This window comes from Podarcis gaigeae, assembly GCF_964106915.1.
Source record: "Podarcis gaigeae genome assembly, chromosome: 6".
NCBI lineage: Eukaryota > Metazoa > Chordata > Lepidosauria > Squamata > Lacertidae > Podarcis > Podarcis gaigeae.
In genome coordinates, this window is record NC_139682.1 from 72,833,227 (window position 1) to 72,857,441 (window position 24,215).

Here is a 24,215-nt window from a genome sequence, read left to right on the forward strand (position 1 = left end):
TAATATAATGAATTTTGTATACTTGTTTTTGCTAATATGGACATTGGTTGGTTGGATCACAAAAGCTGGAGAAGTGTGCATTGCAAAAGATAGCTGCAGTTTGGTTCATGTATTGTTTTGGGAAGGGCAAATTGTGTTAAAATACAGACCAATCCAAATTTCTCCTCCAGCCCTATTTCTTTATGTGCCTTGTGCAGATTGTTGCCTCGCTGTACTGATTCTCCATACCCTTAACAGTATAAGGAAGTTCTTCTGTATAAATATACCCCCCCCCGTTTGTCTATTGATGAAAGGATTTTATTATAATGCTCCATTGATACGACATCTTTGAAGTAAGCTCTTTGCATTTGTTATCTGTGATAGCCAACAGCTGACAGACACAAAAGGGTTGCCTTTCCCTTGCAGGAGAAATGGCCAGGTGTAGCTTGGACAGTGTGTGGGGGGGGGATATAGACCTTTAATTCTGTTTCTTTGTATGCAGAAGGCTGCAGGTTCAATCCCTGGCATCTCCAGGTGAGTCTGGAAAAGACTTGCTGTCTAAAACCCTGCAGAGCTGCTTTCAGCCAGCATAGACAGTCAGGAATCAGGTGGCCAATGATCTGACTCAGTCGAAGGTATCTTCCTATGCTCCTGAGTCCTGAACTGTAGAGGTGTGTTGGTAATGACCAGCACTTTAAATTGAGCCTGGAAATGGAGTGACAGCCAGTGGAGCTGATTTGCAGAGTTCAAACACTGGCTCTGGGCAAAACTTTTGCTGCTCCGTTTTATAGCAGCTAAAGCCCAGTCTCTCTCTCTCTCTCTCTCTATATATATACACACACCGTATTTTTCGCTCTATAAGACGCACCAGACCATAGGACGCACTTAGTTTTTGGAGGAGAACAAGAAGAAAAATACTCTGAATCCCAGAAGCCAGAACAGCAAGAGAGATCTGGCTTCTGGGATAGCCTCTTTCTGTTCTGGCTTCTGGGATAGCCGCGCAGCCTGCATCCACTCCATAGGACGCACACACATTTCCCCTTACTTTATAGGAGGGGGGAAAGTACGTCTTATAGAGCAAAAAATACGGTATATAATTTTTATTAAATTTTCTGTTTTACAATTTAGAAAATTCATTTAAACAACCTTAAAATATCAAATCCCTTCTTCTCTTTCCATGGTTCATTTTGCATAGCATAAATCCCTGCACATTTTATATAAACTAAACCATCCAGTATTCCATTATTACTTCCATCAAAACTTATTTACACTGTTGAATTTATCTTAATGCTGCCAATGTTTTCAAGTGTACACAATTTCCCCCCATTTAGTCAATAAACATTTTCCAATCTTCTTTAAACAAACGTTCTTCTTCTCTTATTCTATAAGTTAGATCTGCAAGCTGTGCATATTCCATCAGTTTAAGTTGCCATTCTTCTTTGGTTGAGACCTCACTCGATTTCCATTTTGGGGCTAACAAAACACGGGCCGGCATAGTGGCATACATAAATAACCCTGTTGCTGTATCGGTGTCCTACTGATCAAGTACCACTTCCTTCCTGTCTGGATTAATGAAGGGGGATCTCTACACCCGAGAAGCCGTTGGCAAGTGAGTTACTTTAAGAGAAAGCTGGTCTTAACATGAGAAGAGACCTGTTGGATTAGGCTAAAAGCCCACGTACTCCAACATCATGTTCTCACCGTGGGAAGCTAAATCATAGAACTGTAGAGTTGGAAGGGACCCTGTGGGTCATCTAGTCCAACTCCTTGCAACGCAGGAATAGATTCTGCCTGTGGAAAGCCTACAAGCATCAAACTAGAAAGAACCAGACCATATAAACAGCTTTATCGAGTTAGAGAGACCCAGTTACCCTGTTTAATGCAAGGGAACAGTTTTTCGTCCCTTCAGCTGTGAGCAATATCAATACCGGGCTTGCATATCAGAAGTGAAAAGTGAAACCATCTCCCCCCCCCCCCCCCCGTGCTTTTGCTTTCATGCTTTTCTGAAAATAGCCAACCATTATTGTGATTAAATCAGGGCTTGGCTAGGCTGCATGAGGTGAGCCTGCCAGCAGTGGGAGCAGTCCGCTAAGTTAACATTTGGTTGAACTTCAGTACTTGCACGATGATGGGTTGAGAACGTTTGTGCGTTGGGGTGGTGGTGGTTGTTTTGCAGCATTGATTCAAGTGTATTGCCTGTAAGTGTACAAAACACACACACATGAATGAATCATTTAGTTTCATTTGCCATCAAAGAATAAAAGAACTTGCGTCAATGCCGGGCTGTGAACCCATCAGCATACCCGAATGAGATTTTAAATAAAACATAGGCAGCACTCGCTCTGCAAAATTCATCTTTGCTGTAAGTAAAGGAGCTTTGGGTGGCACTTAAAACTGGACTCCAAGTAGCCTTTGTTCTTTAAGAGGATTCAGTATCTGTTAAAGCAGATGTCAAATATGAAAATCGAAATGTAGGCCAATCTGTTCTTATGATTCAGCGAAGTAAATGCAAGCCTGTCCTGTTGGTAAAATGTGGGTTTGGGGGTGAATAAGGGCACAGGTTTCCCCCCCCCCCTCCTTTGCTATTCATAGGCCAGTATTAAAACATCTAGTGTAAATATTTACTATTAAAAATAAAAGTTTTGCAGAGCAATCTTAAATGGGGCCAGAGAGAACCAGAGCAGCAGAGTGAACATTGCATCTGAAAGGGTGGAAGGTGGGGGGATTTATATATATATATATATATTTGCAATGTGTGCAGCACAGCTAGGAGGCCTATGGATTTAGATCTCTTGGATCTAAGACCTTAGACGCCCTGTCCCCCCGAACACCCTATTTTTGCTGGCTACCAGCAAAGAGCGACCTGCTTGTAGGTCAACAAGCGAGCAGAGAGGGGCCTACTGAGCACCCTCAAGCACACCAGCTATCAACATAGAGGGATTAGGACTGCAGCCTTGGATTACTTTTGTTCCGATAAAATTGGCTTGATCAGGAATTTCAAATGGCGTGAAAACCTTGCGCTGGGTCTGCCCTTAAACATGCTGCATGTGGATGTTGGTAAGCTAGATGCTCCCATTCAAGACCAGCCATCAAATATTCATGCATTCTAATGGAAAATCTTCACTCCAGAGGCACCTGGGTTCTTCTTCTTTTTTTGCTTTTAACACGATTCTCTCTGCCACAATGTGTGTTTTGTCGAGCTTGCATTTAAAACTTAAATGCAAGTTACAAGGGAAGACTTTTAAAACTTAACTCCCGATAACAAAAATGTCCAAAGGAGGCAGTATAATAATTGGCAATCTGTCGATCCAAATGTGAAGATTTTAAGCAACGCAACAGACACATTGGAATATGGCTGGGAGTGTGTGTGTAAGATATAATACAATAAACACGATGAGAAGTAGAACAGAATTAAGTGTAAATCAATGAAAACTCGTCAAATGACATGATTCTCAAATCCAGCTGAGCCCGCTATTTAACTAGATTTTTATTTCCATCAAGCCAGTTTCAAAATGTAGTTTTGTTGGTAACTGTTTGCCTTCATGTAACGTACAAAAATAAAATTGAGATAACTGATAAAATCAGACTTATCCATTAACTTAATGTGATTTTTTAAAAATCAGGGTACCACTTTTTTTAAAAAAAGCAGATCAGTATTTCCTTCCAGTGCCTTATGTCAGAAAATAATTAAACAGATAATGAGGGAGATCCTTCCCCTCAATAAAACCACAGTGCCAGAAGTTTATGTTGTATGATATTTTTTGCTAATCTGACTTCAAGGACTGTAGGAGGCACTAATTGGAATCTAGGAAAGGTTCTTTCCTTCCTCAGACAGAATTAATTAATCTTAAGTAATTGGTTATCTGGACCTGGTTCATATTTAAATAAACTATACCAGTGGAATATCTTTACTGATGCTACTTCTACACTATACATTTAAAGCAGTATTAAAACACTTTACACAGTCATGGCTTCCCCCAAAGCACCCTGGGAATTAACAGTTTTGTTATATCTCCTTTTCTTTGTATACATATAAGCTTCGGTATTAAGGAGGTTTCATATTAGAAAAACTCATAAGTTTTAATCATATTTTTATTTGGTATTTTATATGGTCGTCTTTTTGCAGTTTTCTAATACAAGTAATGATGGCACCCTTCTGATGTGTGAAAGCTCAGCTGCAAATCTGAGATATGGCATTTGGCAGATTTGCCGCAGGTTTGATTCCCATTTCTCTTGATCCGTACACAGAATGATGTGAATGAGTTAACCTTTCACCACTTTGATGTACTTACTAATAAAGTAGTAAAGAGCTCTGAACTGGCAGGATGGTAGTCCTATTAATGTGGTTGCAATATTCACACATGTTCTCCAGCAGTGTGGATCACTCCATGGGGAAACTGATTACATGGAGCATTGTGTGTGTGTGTGTGTGTGAGAGAGAGAGAGAGAGAGAGAGAGAGAGAGAAAGAGAGAGAGAGAGAGATTCTTTTGTTCTTTCTTACAGCGCAATTTTAAGCCATGTCCACTTGGAAGAAAATCAGTTTCCCCACGGAGCAATCCACACTGTTGTTGTTGTTGTTGTTGTTGTTGTTGTTGAAGATCAATTTCTCCATGGAGTGATCCACACTGTTGTTGTTGTTGTACTTCATAATAGCACACTTTTCACCAAAGACATATTCCTCCTATCACATCACACATTTCATCTATTATACATTATTCTATTTCATATATTAACCACCACAAGCAGTTCAAAAGGCCACAGATAGCTCTTCTCCCAGGACTTTGGCTAATTAAATGGTGCTTTGGACTGGCACCTAAAGATACGCAATGAAGGCACAAGGAGAGCCTCCTTCGGGAGTGCATTTCACAAACGGGGAGCCCAGCACACAAAAATGTCTGCTCTCCTGTGGCCACCTGGAACAGAGCTTTAAAATTTCATAAAGGGGAACAAACTGCTTGCAAGATGTCAGTACCATGGGTTGCCTTGACCCTGCACTGGGGCAAGGAAAGCTGCCCTTCGCTCAGGCCCACCAAACAGTGAATGGTTAAGTCAGGTCATAATACGATCATGTGGATCCATTCTGAGTGAATGCACAGATTACCGTGGTCGGTAGCTGCCACAGTAGGATTCTACATAGCGCATTGCTTCAAATACAATTAGATAAAGGAAATTAACGAGCTATGGGCATTTGAATCAGAAAACTTCATTCAGGAATGAAGGCTATGATGGTAGACAAGGAGGTCAGAATAACATTACAATAGGCCTTTTCATTGCTTTCAAGGCGCCAGATTGTGTAGATTAATGTAAATCACAAGAGTCTGCGCTGATATAAATAATGTCATTCATGCAGTTATCTGTGACTGATCAACCAAATAAACCAATTACATGATGAAATATTTTTAACATCTCATGATATGCTTTACTAGCGGTTTCCAAGGACTGTGCAAGTTCTAGAGATCATGAATATCCCCAAAATACAGATTAGAGCCCAATCTCATAGTAGCCTCGCCAGCAATAGAAACCCCTTCCTTGCTCTGATGCTGAAATGCTCAGAACACCAGGGCTGGTTTTGCAAAAGTCATGGACTTTAATGTGCTGGAATGTGTGTGAGAACGTGTGGCACATGCACACTAAGTATGTAAGAGGCTGGGAAAGGGAGGGAGGCATAAAGGGCATAAAATAAATTATAACCACATTCTGGAGTTTTCGAAATGGCTTTATCTTGCCCCCAAGCTATGGGATTCCCTCTTCACAGAGGCACATCTGGTACCTTCATCCTTTACCTTTTTGAGACCTAAGATATAAATGTTTTAGGACCCGGCTTACTCTTCTGATTGCAGATTTCTTTAGAATATCAGCCACAGGGCTGTGAAGATGTGCTAAAGATGGGTTGGGATCCTCTCACCACAATATTCTCAGAATCAGAATATTCAGAATTAACAATTTAAGTCAAACAAATATCCAGCATTAATGGAAGTCCATTCGACACGCTTTACACATATTTCTTTATTCATTTATTTTATTAGATTTGCATACCACCCTTCATCCAAAGATCACAGGGCCGTTCACAACATAAAAGTACAAAATGAGAACACAAAATATATAATGAAGCAAAAGCAAACCAATAAACACACACACCACACACATTTAAAATGACATATAATACATTGCACACACTTTTGTAAATCAACAAAATCTTTAATAAAAATAAAATAAAATTACATATAATGTTAATTGGCCAAAGGGAGATGGGAGCCTGCATTGCTGTGCAAAGTTAGTTACACAAACCCGTTTATTTCAGTGGGCACACATAGCTCTGCACAGAATCAGGCAAAAACAAAAGGGAAATTCAGAAGCCGAAATCGTCAGAAGATCTGCCAGAAGATCTATGCAACAAGTAAGGAGTTCAAAGCTTCCATACATAGCTATAGAGACAGAAGAGAAATCTATTAACCTAGCAGGTTCCTATTCTGAGGGAGCTTTCTGAAAACCGAACTGTTTCTCAGAATGAGGCTCAAGCTGCAAAAAAACCACAACCTTTTGCGATGCGTCTTGACCTGCACGTAGTTGGCAACTGAAAGGGCAAAGAAAAAGTAGCTGAACTTTGTGCGGAGAAATGAGAAAGCAGAGCAAAATTGAGGCAGAACGTTTCCAGTAAAAATTCTATGGCTGACACAGTTGGTGTTAGCTGTTTGTGCACTGTGTATTCCGATTGCCAGTGCCAGCCTCTGGGACCAATTCTCACTGGGGCAACCTACGGGACAGTCTATCAACAACGTGCAACACCTTCGTTGAAAGTGCTACGCTGGCTGCCAATTTGCTACTGAGCTAGATTCAAGGTTTTCCTACTGGGTTATAAAGCCCAATATGTATCCGGGCAGGATCTGAGAAGCTGCCTCTCCCCTTCCATCCCACCCTGGTCACTCAGAGGTGTGTGGATGAAGACCTGCTAATGCTGCCACATGTCCCTGCGGCAAAAGTCTTTTAAGTGTTTTAGCACCAGTTCTCTGGAATTCTCTTGCCTCAAAAGTGAAGCACCATCCGGCATTCTGCTATCCTTGACGTTTGTTGAAAACATTTCTTTTCTCCCACGCTTTCTCAGATCAATCAGTTTTGTTTCTGTGGTTTTAAACACTTGCTGGTTTTCAAGTTTTTGTTTTGTTTTTTTGTTTTGAAATATTTTTTTATTTGATTTTACAAGTGTCGAATTATAACAATACAAAATACATATCCATATTTATAGAGATTTCTCTGAATCTCCAGACGTCCCACCCTCCCCTCCATGAGTCCTTTTCAACTGCATATTGTTTCATAATCCATATTTTATATCTCTCCATATTGTCCATGATATTTGCTAGATTGCAAGTGTTATTAGAATCCTGCTAATGTTTTCATCTGCTTACAATGGTCTCCTAGATAAATTATAATTTCCCCCTATTCTTTCTTGAAATTTTGATCTTCTTGGTTCTTGAGCTTTCCGGCCAGTTTTGCCAGTTTGGCGTATTCCAACAGCTTGGTTTGCCATTCCTCTCTGGTAGGGACTTTGTCTTCTTTTCGTCTCTGGGCTAGTAGCATCCGTGCTGTTGTTGTCGCATACATAAAAAGTCTTTTCTGCTCTTCTGGGATATCAGTACCTACCAATTCCTAATAAAAAAAGCTCCTGGTTTTTTTATATATAAAGGTTATTTTCAAGTTTTAATGCTGACTTTTTATGTGTATTAGGCTTTATATTCTATTTCAGAACACCGCTTGGGTATTGCCTAAATGAAGGGCACTTTATAAATGTTGGGGAAATGATGTCTCTTCCATACAAGTGATGTCTTTAACCAATGGGTCTCAAACCTTTCCCAACATGCAAAGACAGGCTCTGGCAGATTGAGATAAATAGTCCAACGGTCAAGAAGGCGTTTTCTGCACATGCTGTATAGAGGGAAGTGAGGGGCAGGTGGGGCTCGACAGCATGGGAAGGGAGCCTATTTGGGAGAAAGAAAACTCTGATCCCAAACTTCCACTGCTTTGTGGGATATCTTTGGGAGAAGAAAAAAGCTAAGGAGCAAACCCTACACAGATCCGGATGGCTGGAGCATCAACTTACCCGCACTGTAGAAGTCCCAGAATGCTGCCAAAAGTGGGTGAGTCTTGCACCACCGCACTTTTCAAATATTATTTTGGAGGAAGAACCTCTCTGTTTTATTCCTCCTCATTATCAAATGCAATTTCTTTTACCTCTGAAAAGTATTCTTCGTTTCTTTTCTCTCTCTGGACTCTATGTCTCCTCTATTCCCGTCACTCTGCTAAGTTCAGCTGCGCAAGGGTAAATCTTTGCGCTAATTGAACAAGAATCTTGGTGCTACTTTGAATAAAAGCTACCGGATTTCAGCCTTAGGTTTCACTTCTAATCCCACTTACTTGGGAGTAAACTGCCTTGAAATCAGTAAGACTTACTTTAGCGTGGACTTGGTTAGAATCACACTCAAGTTTGGCTCCAAAAGCCCAAGCACTCCTGCCTTTCCCTAATGTGAAAGCATTTCAACCCCTCAATCATTTTAGTTGCCATTTTCCTGGTTCTGTAATATCCTTTTTCCAGGGGTTGTTGCCCCCAAGTATTCCAAGCAGGTCTATATCATTGATATAATAGTGGCATTTTGAGACTGTCACTCATGGAAGATCTCAGGAATGGCACTGGGAGCAGCCCAGATGACTTTTATCTGAACATCCAGTCTCTCCTCCACCTGTGGCTCAGGGGTGCCATGGAAAAAGCAGAACTTTTAAACATTAAACAAGACGCAGGATCTTTTTCATGACAACCTTTTAACATGATTAAGTCAAGGCGCGATGGGTCATTTGGGGTTTATGTTTCACTCTGCTCCTTGGGACGCTTCTAATGAATGTCACGATGTCAGATTTCAGATGCGGAATGTGCATTTTAAGTAAGCAGTTCTTAAGAAATCTTCCCCCGTCATATTGCTTAACTGTTGTTGGGCAAATGATTTATTGAAGCTCCCGAGGCAGCAGAACATGGACTGTAGGACTGTTGTTTTTGTCTGTGTATGTGTTAAGGGCTACACCGAATTATTTTATTGTAAGTGCGCACTGATACATGCCTTGCGCTCGGGGAGACGTTTTCTGTATGATCACATTCCATTAAATATTTAGCTTTGAAAAAACAAAGTCATGATATTTGCTAACTAGCCTGGCATTGTAGGACTCCTAGAGCCGTCTGTAGCGGCTCATTGGATGGGGCAAAGCCGTACACTAGCTTCCCAGCAGGTGGGTCTCTTTGGTTTACTGGGAGGGAGCTGGCGAGGCAGGCGGGAAGGTCAGTACGTTGCACAGGATAGACTTAGCTGGCACGTTTGCCCTGCAAGGACCTCCCTGCCACCTCCGAGGAACAGTGACCCACTTGCCAGGAAGTTCACCTAGCATTTCCACCCCACTGGACCTGCTTGCAGTCCTACCTGCACCTGTGTCTTCTTGAATTTATTTGGACTTGCACCTGAAGAAACCGATATAAGATTGTGCTACATGGCAGCAGTAATGATGATGATGATGATTTTAGTAGTAGTAACCCCCCCCCCCCCGCCTATCTGGCTAGGCTTCCCCAGCCACTCTGGGTGGCTTCCAGCAGAATATAGAAAACATAATAAAATGTCAAACGTCAAAAACTTCCTGATACAGAGCTGCCTTCAGGTGTCTTCTAAAAATTGTGTTGTTCTTTATCTCCTTGACATCTGATGGGAAGGTGTTCCACAGGGAGGGCGCTACTACCCAGAAGGCCCTCTGCCTGATTCCCTGCAACTTCACTTCTCACAGTGAGGGAACCACCAGAAGGCCCTCGGTGCTGGACCTCAGTGTTTGAGCTGAACGGTGGGGGTGGAGACGCTCCTTCAGGTGTACAGGGCCGAGACTGTTTAGGGCTTTAAAGGTCAGCACTAGCACTTTGTGCTCAGGAACATCCTGGGAGCCAGTGAAAATCCATTATGACCGGCGTTATATGGACCCGGCGGCCACTGCCAGTCACAAGTCTAGCTGCCACATTCTGGATCTTTCTCGTACTTTGAATAATAGAATTGTAGAGTTGTAGTAGTCCAACTGCCTGCAATGCAGGAATATGCAGCTGTCCCATACGGGGATCAAACCTGCAACCTGGGCATTACCAGCGCCATGCTCTAACCCACTGAGCTATCTTACCTAGGAGTAAGTCCCACTGAGCCCTCACTGTAACACTAAGTTGAACTGTGGCTTGGCTTCTGGCAGCACTGCAGGAGTGGACAAGGGGCAATGTGTCCGTGATTTTCATCCTATGCTACTGTCACTCTAGTCCTGTCTTGGGGAAGGCTACAGTCCTATACACATTTACCTGGGACATCCTTTGCTGATCAACGGGGCATACTTCACTGTATGTATATCAGTTGCTTTTATTATATCAGGACAAATCCAGTAATTCAATATAATCTGTGGGTTGGACTGAGAAATGTGCATTCAATTCTGCACGGATGTAGTCTGGTACATCGGCGTTAGAGAAAATAACATTTGCTGCAAAAAGGTCTACAAGATTTACTTTCAGGTTTTAAAAAAAGGGGGGAATTAAAATATTCTAATACTAGAGTACTTGAGTGCATATTATTACCGCACTGGCAGATTCCGCTTACAGGGAAAGTATTTTATAAAAAGCTAGGGATTTATCATTTCTTCATTTTGTTAGGGAAGAGGGAGAATTGCAAATGCTGTTCATGTTAACCAGCTGTCGCTTAATAGCTTGCTTAATAGTAGCCCGGTGCTGCTGCTTGTCTTAACATGAGTTTTCACTCAGCTTTTTCATGTGTAGCATCTGTGGAGTAGGCAGCTTAATAGGAGTCTGTCGTTTGGATGTACTCTTGACACTCTAGCTTTTTCTTAGCTTTGCCAAGGCCTATTTGCCATATGCTGGATGGAAGGGTATCAAGGCTGCACTGCTTTCTCATCTGTGATCTGATGCATGGTACATTTTTTGTTCTTTAGTGCAAACCCAGCACTTGGTTTCTCTGCGTAGGTGGCTGCCTATAGGCAAACCTTGAATTATTGCCTTACTACTTAGAAGTAATTGCGGGGTGGGGTGAGGGAGTTAGATGATTGCAAAGGGAAAGGGAGAGACATTTCTTAAAGCCAAGGCCGCAACGTGCTAGCTCAATTAGCTTTCTGCCCCCACTGCCCTATAGCAGCGCCGGGGGGGGGGGGGACTTTAGCATTGGCATGTTGCAGAGAATTCTGGAGAGCCATTTAGGATGCCCACTTAGTTCTTGATGATGAGCTGCCCCTTGGACTCACGTGAACTGAAGGTGTGCCCTAGGATGTTCCCATGAATCCTTTGTGACCGCACATTACAGTGGGGATTCAGTAGAGGGGGGTGCCTCAGGTCCAGGGTCCAAAGCTGGCCTCTCTGTAAAAGTTTCAGGACTTTGCCTGGTCTACACTGCTGCCTCAGCCACAACTGTTCTGCCCAGGCCACATTCCTCACTGACTGAACTTCACACCCCAATTATTATTTTTTGCTGTAATGTGTCCTTGAATTTTTACATGGCTTCTTACTTGCCTGGGTGGAGGACAGTGTCAGGGCCGGTGTCCGGAGCAGATCAGCAATAACTCACACAGCTTCAGGGAGCTCTGTATTCGAAGAAACCAGGCAGCTCAGGAGGCCAGGCCTAGGGAGCACAGCAACTCTTCCTGGCGGAACTTGCCCCTATGAGGCAGTTGCCAGGACTGAAGATCCCTGCCTTCTCACAGCTCCTCTTTCCCTGGTTCCTTCCCAAGCAATCTGAGGCTCTTTTATCTTGTCTGTCTTTGCTCTGCCCTCTTCATACCCCTTCAGGTTCTGGGGCACCAGGGGAAGGGGAGCTTATCACAGCAGGAGGGGGAGACTCCCTGGCTTCCTCACCAGCCTGACTCATTGCTACCTCTTGGCCCCCTTTTTCCTCCACCTCTGCTGCTGATTCTGGACTGCTCTCTGCCACAGCCTCTTCCTGCTCACTAAACCCTGTTGCCTCTTCAGCTTCCGACACCCCCTCCTCCTCCCAGTCTGCTCCCTCTTCTACTTCTGACCACTCATCGTTGTCCTGCCAGCAACCCCCTGGCTCTGAGTCTTCTCCCCTTGGGGGTCCCCTGGGGGTTCCCCTGCTGGTGCCTCCCACCATTCCACTGCATCCAGCCAACCCATGATGGATAGAGAGAGGTGCCCTGGTGTGTCTAGAAAGTAGCCTAGCAGGCAAAGGTAACATTTACACCCACTGCACCATCTGCTTTTGCCTCTGGCCCTGCCTGTCACTTTCATGTGGCCCCCAGAAGGTTAACCAGTAAGGAATGTGGCCCTCAGTCTGAAGAAAGGTTCCCTATCCCCGATTTCCTACCTTTCATTCAAGGAGCTTAAGCCACTGTACATGGTTTTCTTCCCACCCCCATGTTATCCTCACAACCAGCTTGTGAGGCAGGTGTGGCTGCCTTTGAGTGGGCCAAGGTCACCCAGTAAGCTTTGTAGATTTCAACTTGGGTCCCACCCACTCAATCCAACATTCTTAAGCTCTACACCAGCCTGGTTCTTCCAAGTAAGCTTATCCATTTCTATCTCCCAGTTGAGAAATTCCTGCCAAGCTTCTGAAGAACCCCCCGAGTTCCCTGAAACACAGTTTGAAAACCACTTCCCTTTGGTGTCGTGGTCTCTGCCAACATGGGCAAAGCTTGCTGCTGAAAGGGAGGTGCCTGAATCAAAAAGCTACTAGTTAGGGAGGGGGGAAAGTTTGGGAGGGCTGTTCTGAACCTTCAGGGTCTGCGAAAGTGGCTTCATGGACAAAGCATTGCAGATGCCTCTGATCACTCGGGGTGCTGTTAGTCCAATTGCTCTTGTGTTGGGATTTTTTAAACTTTAGAATTCAGGTGCATCTGACATGATGAAAACCCTTAACCTGCTGGCAGCTTTACCGTTCTGTGTTCACATGTGACAGACTGGTTTTTCTTCTTACGGACTGACATTTTACCTCCTGAGTTCAACACCTTTTTTTAAAAAAAAGCCACACACACGTACAGTGCTGTTAAGGGAGGAAATCAGCGGTGGGTCTTTTAAAATAGTAACAAGATTTTCTTCTCGTCATTCTGAGCTTCATAAAATGATATCTTGAGCTGCTTATCTGTTGGTCTGACGGTTGCTTCTTGCTAAGGCTCTTCCAAAGCCTGATTTCGGATGCTTCAAGGAGCCAAGGCACAGCTAAGAAAATGCACTGCTCTGATTGCCTCTCGCTCTCTCCCCATTGATCTGCCTTTTCCGAGAGTTATTTTATCCATATTTTATGTGCCCACGGGCAGTGGGTAAAGTTAAATTAAATAACCATCTGAAAGGCCTCTGTTCTGTGGGGAAGTTTCCTGGCGTTTTGTAGAAATCATGAAACGTAACAAGGCAAGTTCAGTATATTTATCAAAACAAACAAACAAACAAACACATACACAGCTTATAGAATCGTAGAATTGAAGAGTTGGAAGGGACCATGAGCTTCATCTAGTTCAATTCCGTTATGCAGAAATCTCAACGAAAGCATCCATGACAGATGGCCATCCACCTAACTGGCCTATAATTTCTGACCATCACCCAATCCCTTCCTTGTTACAGCGACCACTTTCAAATCCTATGATACAGAGGCCGATTTTAGTGACAAGTTGTATATTTTTGATGGAACTTCAGCAATTTCACATTTGAGTTCTAAGAACTCTTCAACAGATACTATCCAGACCCTTGCTGGTCAATAAGACCTTGAACTTGTCACAAATATTTGTCATTCATCAGGCTCCCTTCCTGGAAGAATCAGTTCAGGCACAAGTATCGGCCCTGTGTCTTCTGCGGTGAAGACAGATGCAAAGATGCATATTCTTGTGTGTTATCTGGGTCCACTGTGCACAATTATTGCCCATGACTTCCTAAGCGCAAAAGGTTGCATGACTCTTCTGTATTGGGACCTTGGTGTCAAATATCATATCCTAATGAATAGTCCTGAAGCATTATATGTGCTTTCACTGACTTGCGTCAGGAATTCCCCCTGGATGTGCTTCTGCTGGTTTAGTAATTGTATTTGGCAAGGGATATATTTGATGTTTAATAATTACTGGACTTTATTACAGTTTCCTCTGGGTTATATGAAAGGGACTATTTTCTCCCCTCTCTCACACCCTATTCGGAACTGTAAATATGTATATTTTAAAATATTCAACATTGTGTTTCAGGTTGTCGCAAAACATTCCCATCTTTGCAAGTTCCCAGCACAGCCAAGGATATTCACAGTTCCTGGCTACTTTGCTTGAAGAATTACACTTCAAAAATGAAGATTTTGAAAGTTTAACAAGAATATTCAGAAGCGATAGTCTTCCATACTGGTAAGTTCTTCTTTCATTTGTGCCCCATCTGCCACAACTTCATCTTGTCTATGAGTGGTTACATGTGATGACAGCTGGTTACATGTGATGACAGAAGGGGATACTTTTGCTAATGGAGGGATAGAGGTGATTTTTGCTCCATGGAGGGAACATCCAGAGCAGGGTAGAAGGTTGTATGCAGGCTTGCAGTAAGAAGAGCAAATTGGCAAAACAAAAACACACACACACCCCAAAACCTTCCTCCCCCTGCTCTTCTCTAAGTGTTTGCAGGATCCAAAACCCTTCCATAAGCACAAAGATCTCAGTTGGATTCCACCCAGTGTCATTAAAAATATAAGCACACCGGTTGCATTGGAGGGGTGAGAGAGGAGGAGTTGACACGGAAATGACTGGGACCGAAAGATAAGATTATTGCTTATCAAGATGGTTCCATTTGTCTCTTTAACCTTGTGTGATCACTAAAAACATTTAATAAACACCGCTTTGGAATGAGTTAGCAAAAGCCTTCAATTTAAGGCAGAGCATCACTCTGGTCAGTGCTTGTTTGGCCCCAGCCAAAGCATTCCGTTCAGTTACATGTTACCACATTGTAGGAAGGATGTGGACAAGCCAGAGGAGATTGAGAGGACAGGAGCGAGGTGATAAAAAGGTTTTAAAACAGAAGATGCATGAAGCAAGATTGATAGGGCCCAAGTATGTACATATTCAGGCCACAAAAAGCTGATTTGGCAGGAAGGCAAGATTGCAAAAAACCCAAACTGCACGCACACACATACACACACACTTATTTATTTTTGCAAACGGCTCTTTCCACTGACACTGAGGGAAGTAGGTTAGCACCACAAGCCTCTATGTGTTTACAAGTTTCCCTCTGGTAGATTCTAGTTGAAGGGAAACAAATGATTTGTGTGATTTCTCCCTCATTCCAGAGGCATGGCGGAGGAAAGGGAGGCCTTTGATGTTCCTCTCCTGGCCTGCCCCAATATGGCGTATTTTTGGCCCCTCCAACACCGCAGCTCCATCTTCACAGGAGCACCAGCTGTTAACTTTTGTTCAGCATCCTGGAAGAGGCTTGCAATTTCAGATCTCCCTCTCAGAAGATGTATTTCTCTGCCCTTGCAGCTTGTTATCATTTAACATAATTCAGTATTTATTTACTGTTTTCTGTTTGCATGTATAGATGAACTTTTTCACACAATTAGGGCTTGATACTTTTGGGACATTACAGATTAAGAGTGAATTTTAAATTTTAGAGTTCATATCAAATGCCACCGAATCAGACGGCATTCACCGGATTAAGCATATCACTGCAAATGAAACTGTAATACAGTAGGTTTGATAATGATGCTTTCATGACATCGATGGAACTTTTCCTTCTGTCTTTTATCTGCAGAATAAGTTGACCATCATGCGCTTCTTTTTCTATGCTGAAATTGGATCAAGATGTGAAGTGACACTGCCAGCCAAACAAATTAAATTTAAGTACACCAAATGGGAAAAACAACAAAAATAAAACCTCATTGGTCGAGTTTGTATGAAACAGTGCTATGAACGAAGGCTGATCTGTAATTCACCATTGAATTTAACACAACCGTTGAATACATCAAGACACTCTTGTATGATGAATACTTTTCATCTTTCTCATTTCTTCGGATAAGGGGGCTACGCTAAAATTTGGACACCGAGACAGATCATCTTTCCAGGTCTTTCACTATTTTCATCAAGTTGCCCTAATGGAGGGCTGGCTGTCCACATCCTACTGGACTTCAGCTTCTATTAGCCACAGCCATCGTGTCCTTTGTTAAGGGATTATGGGAATTGTAGTCCACCAACATTTGGAGAGCAAAAGGTTCTTCATCACTATAATGGAACACCAACATTTTGTGTGTGTGTGGCCGTGTGCCATTAACTTCCCAAGGAAATTGTGTCGTTCAGCATTTCAGAAAAGTTAAAGCAAATCTAAGGTGCAGTTCTTTGATTTTTTTTTTCCCAGAAAGAAGTGCCTTAGTAAAGTATATCAAAGAAACATAATCTGAATTGTCATTGCAGTAGTCACAAAATAATATAACATCCTATGGTTATTATGATAAGGAACTTCTTAATAAAGTGCTTATTTTGCTTATTTACTCAATTGTTTGATTTCTGTCCCACCTTCCTTTCAAGGAGTTCCAGAGAAGATCCATGGTTCTTCTCCTCTTTTTATTTATTGGAGTACTTTCTCACCAAGCAGCCTATCACTTCGTTTTGCTCTACGATGGTATTGTACTGTGGAGGTTTCCATCCTCAGCTTTTAAGATTGCATTACAAAATCCCTGATTGCATCTGCAGAAACCAGAGAGCGCCTGTTCCTTTCCACAATTATGTTCCACGTAGCGTATTGCCTTTACAATATCTGCAGTTAGGTCAGCTGTTTGGCAGTCTACTTTGCTAGCACAATCCTGCTCCTTCCAAATGTGTTTTGAGGGGCATCCACAGAAGGGGGTCTGAGCCTGAGTGCGCTGGGAAGGATCTATAGAAGAGCAAAATAATATTGTTGTTTTTGTCAACTCCCAAGCCCTATCTTTTCACCAGGTCTTTATTTTTACATTTCCTGTCAGCTTAGCAGCATGATTTTTACAGGTTTATTTTAGGCTCAGTGCTTAGTCTTCTACAACCATTTGAGCTTACATTAAAAAAGTAAGTGTTAGTCTTGTAATCTTTTAAGAGGATGTATTTGTTTCTGAATAATAGATCCATTTAACACACACACACATCCAATTTCAACTTGTTAACTGCTGGAACTCTTAATTTGACTGCCCTTTTCCATTTCCAGCAGGTTTGGGGATTTTTTGGTGGGGGAGGAGATACGGGCTTTGTTTTCCCTCACTTTGCTCATAAGGTGGAGTCGGTCGAGGTGCTATTTTCCTTTACAGCCCTATTATTCAGAAGGCAAATTGAGCCAGGTGAGAGATGCACAATTTTTACTTCGGGGGACAAAGTCACATCTACTATAAAGATGAGATTGTCTAGCATAGGTGATCTTATTTCTAAGTAGGAAGTGCTGCCATTGGGTATAGGCAGAACATGGAGAATCCTCATGCAAATATAGATCTTCGGGAGAATCAGCTCTCTAATTTTATAACTTTTTTTTTTAGCCAACTTTTCCTGGCTCCCTTGCCCCCTCCCAGGAATTCAGGTAGTCACAGTTTGATGAAGGTGCTGAAACTTTGTTAGAGATCCAAGGACCTCCACATAGGGTCAAGGGCTCCCAAGCTTTATGAGTACAGTCGTACCTTGGAAGTCGAACAGAATCCATTCCAGAAGTCTGTTCAACTTCCAAAACATTCAGAAGCCCCGTCGGACATTTGGCTTCCAAAAATAGTTCTCAAACCAGAACAGTCACTTCCCGGTTTGCGGCGTTCGGGAGCCAAAACATTCGAGAACAAAGCTGTTCGGAAACCAAGGTATGACTGTACAAGGATTGCTTTTTAACTTCAAAAAGGTTTGCAGACACATAACCCCATTCCAATGCTAATTTTTATAATTTTCAGCTCTGTTAACAGAGGGGAAAGTAATGCTATCTTGACCTTTTCCTTTGATTAAGGTACTATGGGCTTTTATTTCAGCCAGAATTCACCGGAACCCATTTCTGGCACCTCTCAGGTGGGTGCCATTGCCGCCATAACCTATTTTTCTAGAAAAAATAGCACTGGGCACAAGACCAAAAAAATGTTCTCCGATTCCACCCACTAGTTCCCATCTCAGTTTGCCATGTCTTTTGTAAGGAAGGTAGGTTCAAATGAAGAACACGCAAAAGAAGAAGAAATTGGGTGGTAACAGAAAAAGGGTGAGAAGAAACAAATGGTGGGGGGAGGACAGTTTATAGGTGCAAAGAGATGTACAAGAGTTGTGTAAAGAAAGAAAGAAATTGGGATGGGGATTTCCTTCCAACGAGTCTGTTCAGATGAAGTCAGCAAAAATGGCAGAGGCTGGGTCCTCCTGAGTGAAGCACTTGGAAGCCACTCAGAAAAGCTAGAATAAACCTAAGCAAGTACAGTAGTACCTTGGTTGTCAAACTTAATCCGCTCCCGGAGTCAGTTCAACTCCCGGAACCGTTTGGAAACCAAGGCGCAGCTTCTGATTGGCTGCAGGAGCTTCCTGCACTCAGTCAGAAGCTGCAGAAGCCGCTTTGGATGTTCGGCTTCCAAAGAACATTTGTAAACCTCACTTCCGGGTTTTCGGCTTTCGGGAGCCAAAACGTACAAGTACCAAGGCATTCAAGAACCAAGGTACGCCTGTATTGCAGACTTGTGCATATATGTATAATTGGTGCACTTAGTTGTAACTTTTATATTATGTTAGTTTCAGAAATCATCGTTTTAATGATGATGATGATGATGATGATATAATTGGTGCACTTAGTTGTAACTTTTATGTTAGTTTCAGAAATCATCGTTTTAATGATGATGATGATGATAATAATAATAATAATAGAGATTTGTGGTTCCCCTCCATCTTAAAAAATGTTCCTCCGTGTTCCTTCAGCTGCGGCTGTGCTCTGACCTTTCCATGAACCAAGATGAAGCAGAGCTTTCCAACCCAACCCTCCTGCTGACAACACTAAAAGCTGCACTGATTCGCTCAGAATAGTCGCGGGGAGAACTTAACTAAACCTCTCTCCCAAAATGCATCTCTCTAGATAGCCATGGCAGTAGCCTCTTGAATGAAGCAGCTGGGGAGAATTTTGCACATTCCCGATGTGGCGATGCATCGCTCACTGACAGACACACGCTAGCATGCCTGCAGATGAGTGGGGCTGGACTCCAACTGAGCCACTGCGTGAGCGGAACAACTTTCACTCTTGCAACAGAATGTCCCCTCCCTTTCCTCCCACCAGGCTACATGTCCCTTGCATGCACACACCCACACCATTCCTCCAGGAGGGGGGAATCCTCCTTCTGGGGGTGCTGGAAGGAAGGAGGGGAAATTTCCTTTGTGTGAGCAGAAATCATTTTCGCAAATGAGGGCTGGATGGATTCAGCCATGTTTTCATACACTTCTGTACAGCCCAAATCTTCTAGGTGTCTATGGTCTCTGCCATGGGAGCATATTCACCCAGTGCTTTTCCAGCTGCACTGGGTCCTGGTGGAGTACAGGGTCAGATTTAAGGTGCTGGTTTGACCTTTAAAGCTCTTCACGGCCTAGGACCCTTGTACCTACGGGACCGCCTCTCCCAGTATGCCCCCCCCGAGACCCTCAAGGTCCATAAATAGCAACACCCTAGTGGTCCCGGGCCCTAAGGAAGTTAGATTAGTTTCAACCAGTGCCAGGGCCTTCTCAACACTGGCTCCGGTCTGGTGGAACGCTCTGCCTCATGAGCCCAGGGCCCTGCAGGATCTGATTTCTTTCCGCAGGGCCTGTAAGACAGAGTTTTTCCGCCTGGCCTTTGGCTTGGAGCCAATTTGATTCCCTCCCCCTCTTTCTTTTTCCTTTTCCTTTCTCCTCCTGTGATGAGGCTGCATTTTAATATTTTAATGTTTCAATATTTTAATGTATTTTAATCTTGTTTTTAAGTTGCATTCATTCAACTTGTTTTTATTATTGCTTGTTAGCCGCCCTGAGCCCGGCCTTGGCTGAGGAGGGCGGGGTATAAATAAAAATTATTATTATTAGGCGGTTCACCATTTAAAATGGACAAAGTGCAAATACAATCAACGGCCCTAAAAACTGTCCGCACATGAAGGCACCAACAGCACAAAATAAAAGCTAGCTTTGAACCACATGGCAGCATGAAATGGGCAGGGAGAAGTTCAAAACTAGCAAGGGAAGGCAAAAAATAGTTTGAAAACTGGAAAGCATTGGATATTTAATAACTTGGGAGAAGAGAAACACATTCATCTGATGCTGAAAAACTTATAATATGGGTGCCAGGGGAACATCTCTGGGGAGAGGCAACTGGTACACCTCTTCCAAGAAGGGCTTTTCCTGAGTAACCATCCATCCCACCTCATTAGGCAGCAGAATCTGGATAATGTCCTCCAATGAAGATCTTATGGTCTATCTATGCAGATGCCTCCTCTCATATGAGATACAGTCCCATGGGTTTCTTGTATATTTAATTGCTTGGGTGTGAATATAAATGGAAGTCAAAATGGGCAAACTCCAAGCAGAAGTCATTTGCACCAACTAGTGTTCTTTGAAATCAGGACTCTGGGGTACAACATTTTACACCAGTGTAATGCAGGTGGCGCTGTGGGTTAAACCACAGAGCCTAGGGCTTGCCAATCAGAAGGTCTGCTGCAACGGGGTGAGCTCCCGTTGCTCTGTCCCTGCTCCTGCCAACCTAGCCGTTCAAAAGCACATCAAAGTGCAAGTAGATAAATAGGTACCACTTCGGTGGGAAGGTAAACGGTGTTTCCGTACACTGCTTTGGTTCACCAGAAGCGACTTAGTCATTCTGGCCACATGACCCGGAAGCTGTACGCCGGTTCCCATGGCCAATAAAGCGAGATGAGCACCGCAATCCCAGAGTCGGCCACGACTGGACCTAATGGTCAGGGGTCCCTTTACCTTTAATGCAACCAGAAGTCTCACACGGGGATACATTCTAGAGGAATACAGGGTTCCATTCAATCAGCTTTTAGGAAATGTAATCCTATTGCTTGTACTAGCACACAAGACTTATTGAAATCTATCAGATTGTTCACACATTCTACTGAACATGCCACAAGCTGCCTGTACACATGCACAGTGTGTGTGAGAGAGTGTACACTTGTTGATTTATACAGTTCCAACTTGTGTACACAGTCTGTACACTGAGCATTGCATGCGGGTTACTGTGAGTGTACAACTCAACCCTTTGTGTACACAAATTGTGCACTTGTTCAGTGTAATGTGTGAACGCCCCTTCCGAGACTTAGGCTTGAGCAGCAAGTTCTATTCGATTGCTCTCAGCAGTGCTTGGTCATTACAAACCTTATATGGTGCCCTATGAGTAATAGGGCTGTGTGACACACCTTTTCGAATTTCACACCAGTGAGGCAGCAATAACTAACTTGGCATCAAAATCAAGCCCTACTTTGTGTGCCATCCCACCAAAGTGAAGCACTTTTAATTCACATTTCATTCAACATAAATTTTCCAAGCATGTGCTGAAATGTCTCCTGTTAAAATCTGAGAAATCTGAAAGTGCTGGGTTGTGCCCGACATTTGCTCTCTCAAGTGACTGGCAAATGAACCTTGCAAGTCACATATTTAGCTGATTTCTGCAATTCATCGCCTGTGAATTGCTCTCATTCATGTCTGTTTCAGTTGTAAGAAAACACTGATACAGTGATACCTCGGGTTACAGACGCTTCAGGTTACAGACTCCGCTAACCCAGAAATAGTACCTCGGGTTAAGAACTTTGTTTCAGGATGAGAACAGAAATCGCGTGGCAGCGGGAGGCCCCATTAGCTAAAGTGGTGTCTCAGGTTAAGAACGGTTTCAGGTTAAGAACTGACCTCCGGCATGAAGTAAGTTCTTAACCCAAGGTACCACTGTATTAAAAATTGAGAGTGGTGCACAGCCCCTTTGCATCTTCCCCATTCTTCCTTCTATGCGTGCGGGAATTTGCTGCTGCTGCTAATCCCCTCAACCTCTTTCCATGAACATACAGCTGCACCCTCGGGACCGCTGTTTGCTGTTAAAGGCTGGCCTGCAAAGGGATCATGTGCACAATTTCAAGCGGAAGTGTTGTGAGATTTGATTGTCAATGTTAAGGTTTCTGAATCTAGGGTATGTGGCCGATACAACAAGGATCTAGGGTTTAGGGTTTGGCTCTGTCCCAGGTTCATGAAGCGTTATTCTCACATTTCATGTTCATGTGTGCATACTTATATTATCCACTTAAAAACATTTAAGGCAAGAGGTTGCATCTTAATTCCGATTACTATCTGAAAGGTAATCTGTCTCTGGAAAGCTTCCTCTCCAATATGCAGGTGTTATTTGTGGCGATGGAAAGGCACTTTGCACATGTTCAGATGCACTGTTATAAATTCACCTGCCCTGTGTCTTAAGCTCTACTGCTGAAAACCAGTAAGCCCTGGAAATTAAACATTATGAAGCTAATTGTTATCTACATTTGGGCTGTAGACTTTAAAATCCATTTCAAAGCAGAAGCAGACCAGATTTGTTTTAAAATCATTTAAGTTCAACCTACAGTCTGCAGATCTGATTCCCATGAACTATTCGAACTTTTCATATATGCTGAGAATTAAATCACCTTCCTCCCCTTTCTGAAAGCCTCTCTCCGTGTGAAAAAAAGCAGATAGAGGTGATTGCTTTAAAAACCACACACCTGCTGCAATACCTTTTTCGGCATCAAAGCCAGCAGAGAGGCAACGGATGTGGCTTGGGGTTGGAGGAAAAAGCGCTTTGTTTTGTTTGCTGCCCTCTGAATAACAAAAGTCATTTTGAACAGTATTTGCCGCCAGGGGTTTAAAGCAGTTTTAAAGTTGCTGGGGTTTAAAGCAGTTCGCACAACGCTCTGAATTCACCATCCGTCTCAGCAATAAAAGATGACTTTCCATGCATTGCTTAAGCTCCGCTCCTGATGCACTCCCAGATAATGTAACACGGCATCAGCCTTTTCTGCAAGTAAATATTCTGGTGCAGTTTCCTTTTGTTAAGCTTTCTGATATGTCCATTACATTGACCGTTCCCATCATAACATTCTCATATCCTCAGCTGCCCCTATTGCCAGCTTTAAGATTCCTGTATAGCAGGAGGGATACAGCTTTTTTGAGCATCATTGATGTGGACATCAAACTGTCATGTCCCCAAATTAATCAGGGTGTGGCAGAAGGCCTGTAGCTCAGTCTCCAGGTAGGCTGGGAAGGACTTCTGCCTGAAACCCTGGAGGACAGCTGCCAGTGAAGAACAGGTGATACCAAGCTAGATGGAGCAATGGTCTGACTCTGTATAGGGCAGTTTCCTGGGTTCCAGTGATGTGGGAACAAATCTCATAGTTTGTGCAGCGTGTGGAGAAGTACTCTCTCATCTGTCCTGAACGCCTTTCAACAATCACCAAATGGGCGTTGGTTCTCATATTATGAGTGGGAGAAAAACATCTCTCCTCTTTTTCCACACCACAACACTCACAAAGATCTGAGGGTAGGCATTCGGAGGTACAAAATGTCACAAACAAAGCCTCCCCTGAACACGTGTGTGCTCCAAAGCTCTCTCAAATTAATGCAGCAGATTTTCAGGTGCAGAGGGAATCCCACAGAAGTTGGATGCTTCCACTGAAGTAAATAGGGAATTATGTGCACGAGCTCCATATGGACATTAGTGCGCCTGCGCACCTAAGGAATTGCTGGATGGATGGGAGTTTACACCACCAGAGACTGTCCCTAATTTGGAGTATTTTCTGTCCCTGTTGAAATTAATTGAAGTACACAGGAAGGAACTGGGGAACAATTCAAGGTCTCTGCACTGTTAGTATGCTCCCAAGGAACCCTGCACGAGGGCCTCTTCGCACATTTCTAAGGCGCCCCCCTAAAAATACAAAGTGTGACTGTGACAAACCAGGCGTTTGAAAATGTGGGTTGGAGAGGTACACCCATCGGCGAGCCAGGATTTAACAGGTCTGTACACTACCTGTTGAGTATACACTCAGGGCCAAATCAAACATGGCATGGGAAATCTATAATCAGAGCTCTGGTGGTGGTGGTGCTTACATTAAAGCAGTCACTGGGGTTTCTGATTTTGATTGAAGCAGCGATGCTAAGAGGTGAGGATTTTAAACCTTTTCCCTCACACTTAAATCCCCCACAACTGCTATTAGTCCCACATTTGGGGTGGGGAACAAATGACTGTCTCCCT

General features: G+C 43.2%; 1 protein-coding gene across 3 annotated transcripts in view; it reads left to right on the top strand.

Moving 5' to 3' along the window:
- Window positions 1–16,493, top strand: part of RPAP2 (RNA polymerase II associated protein 2) — a 53,084-nt gene extending 36,591 nt beyond the window's left edge. Inside the window, exons 12-14 of one of the 3 annotated variants that reach the window (XR_014565403.1) lie at window positions 14,222–14,371; window positions 15,765–15,888; window positions 15,934–16,493. Coding sequence is in view for 2 of the 3 variants with exons in the window: in XM_083743403.1 (XP_083599529.1) it covers window positions 14,222–14,371; window position 15,301 (151 nt within the window). In the remaining variant the exon portion in view is untranslated. Of the gene's footprint in view, window positions 1–14,221; window positions 14,372–15,300 lie in introns of all 3 variants that reach the window. The other 2 variants (XM_083743403.1, XM_083743402.1) reach the window with 2 other exon arrangements.
- The last annotated feature ends 7,722 nt before the right edge of the window (window positions 16,494–24,215 follow it).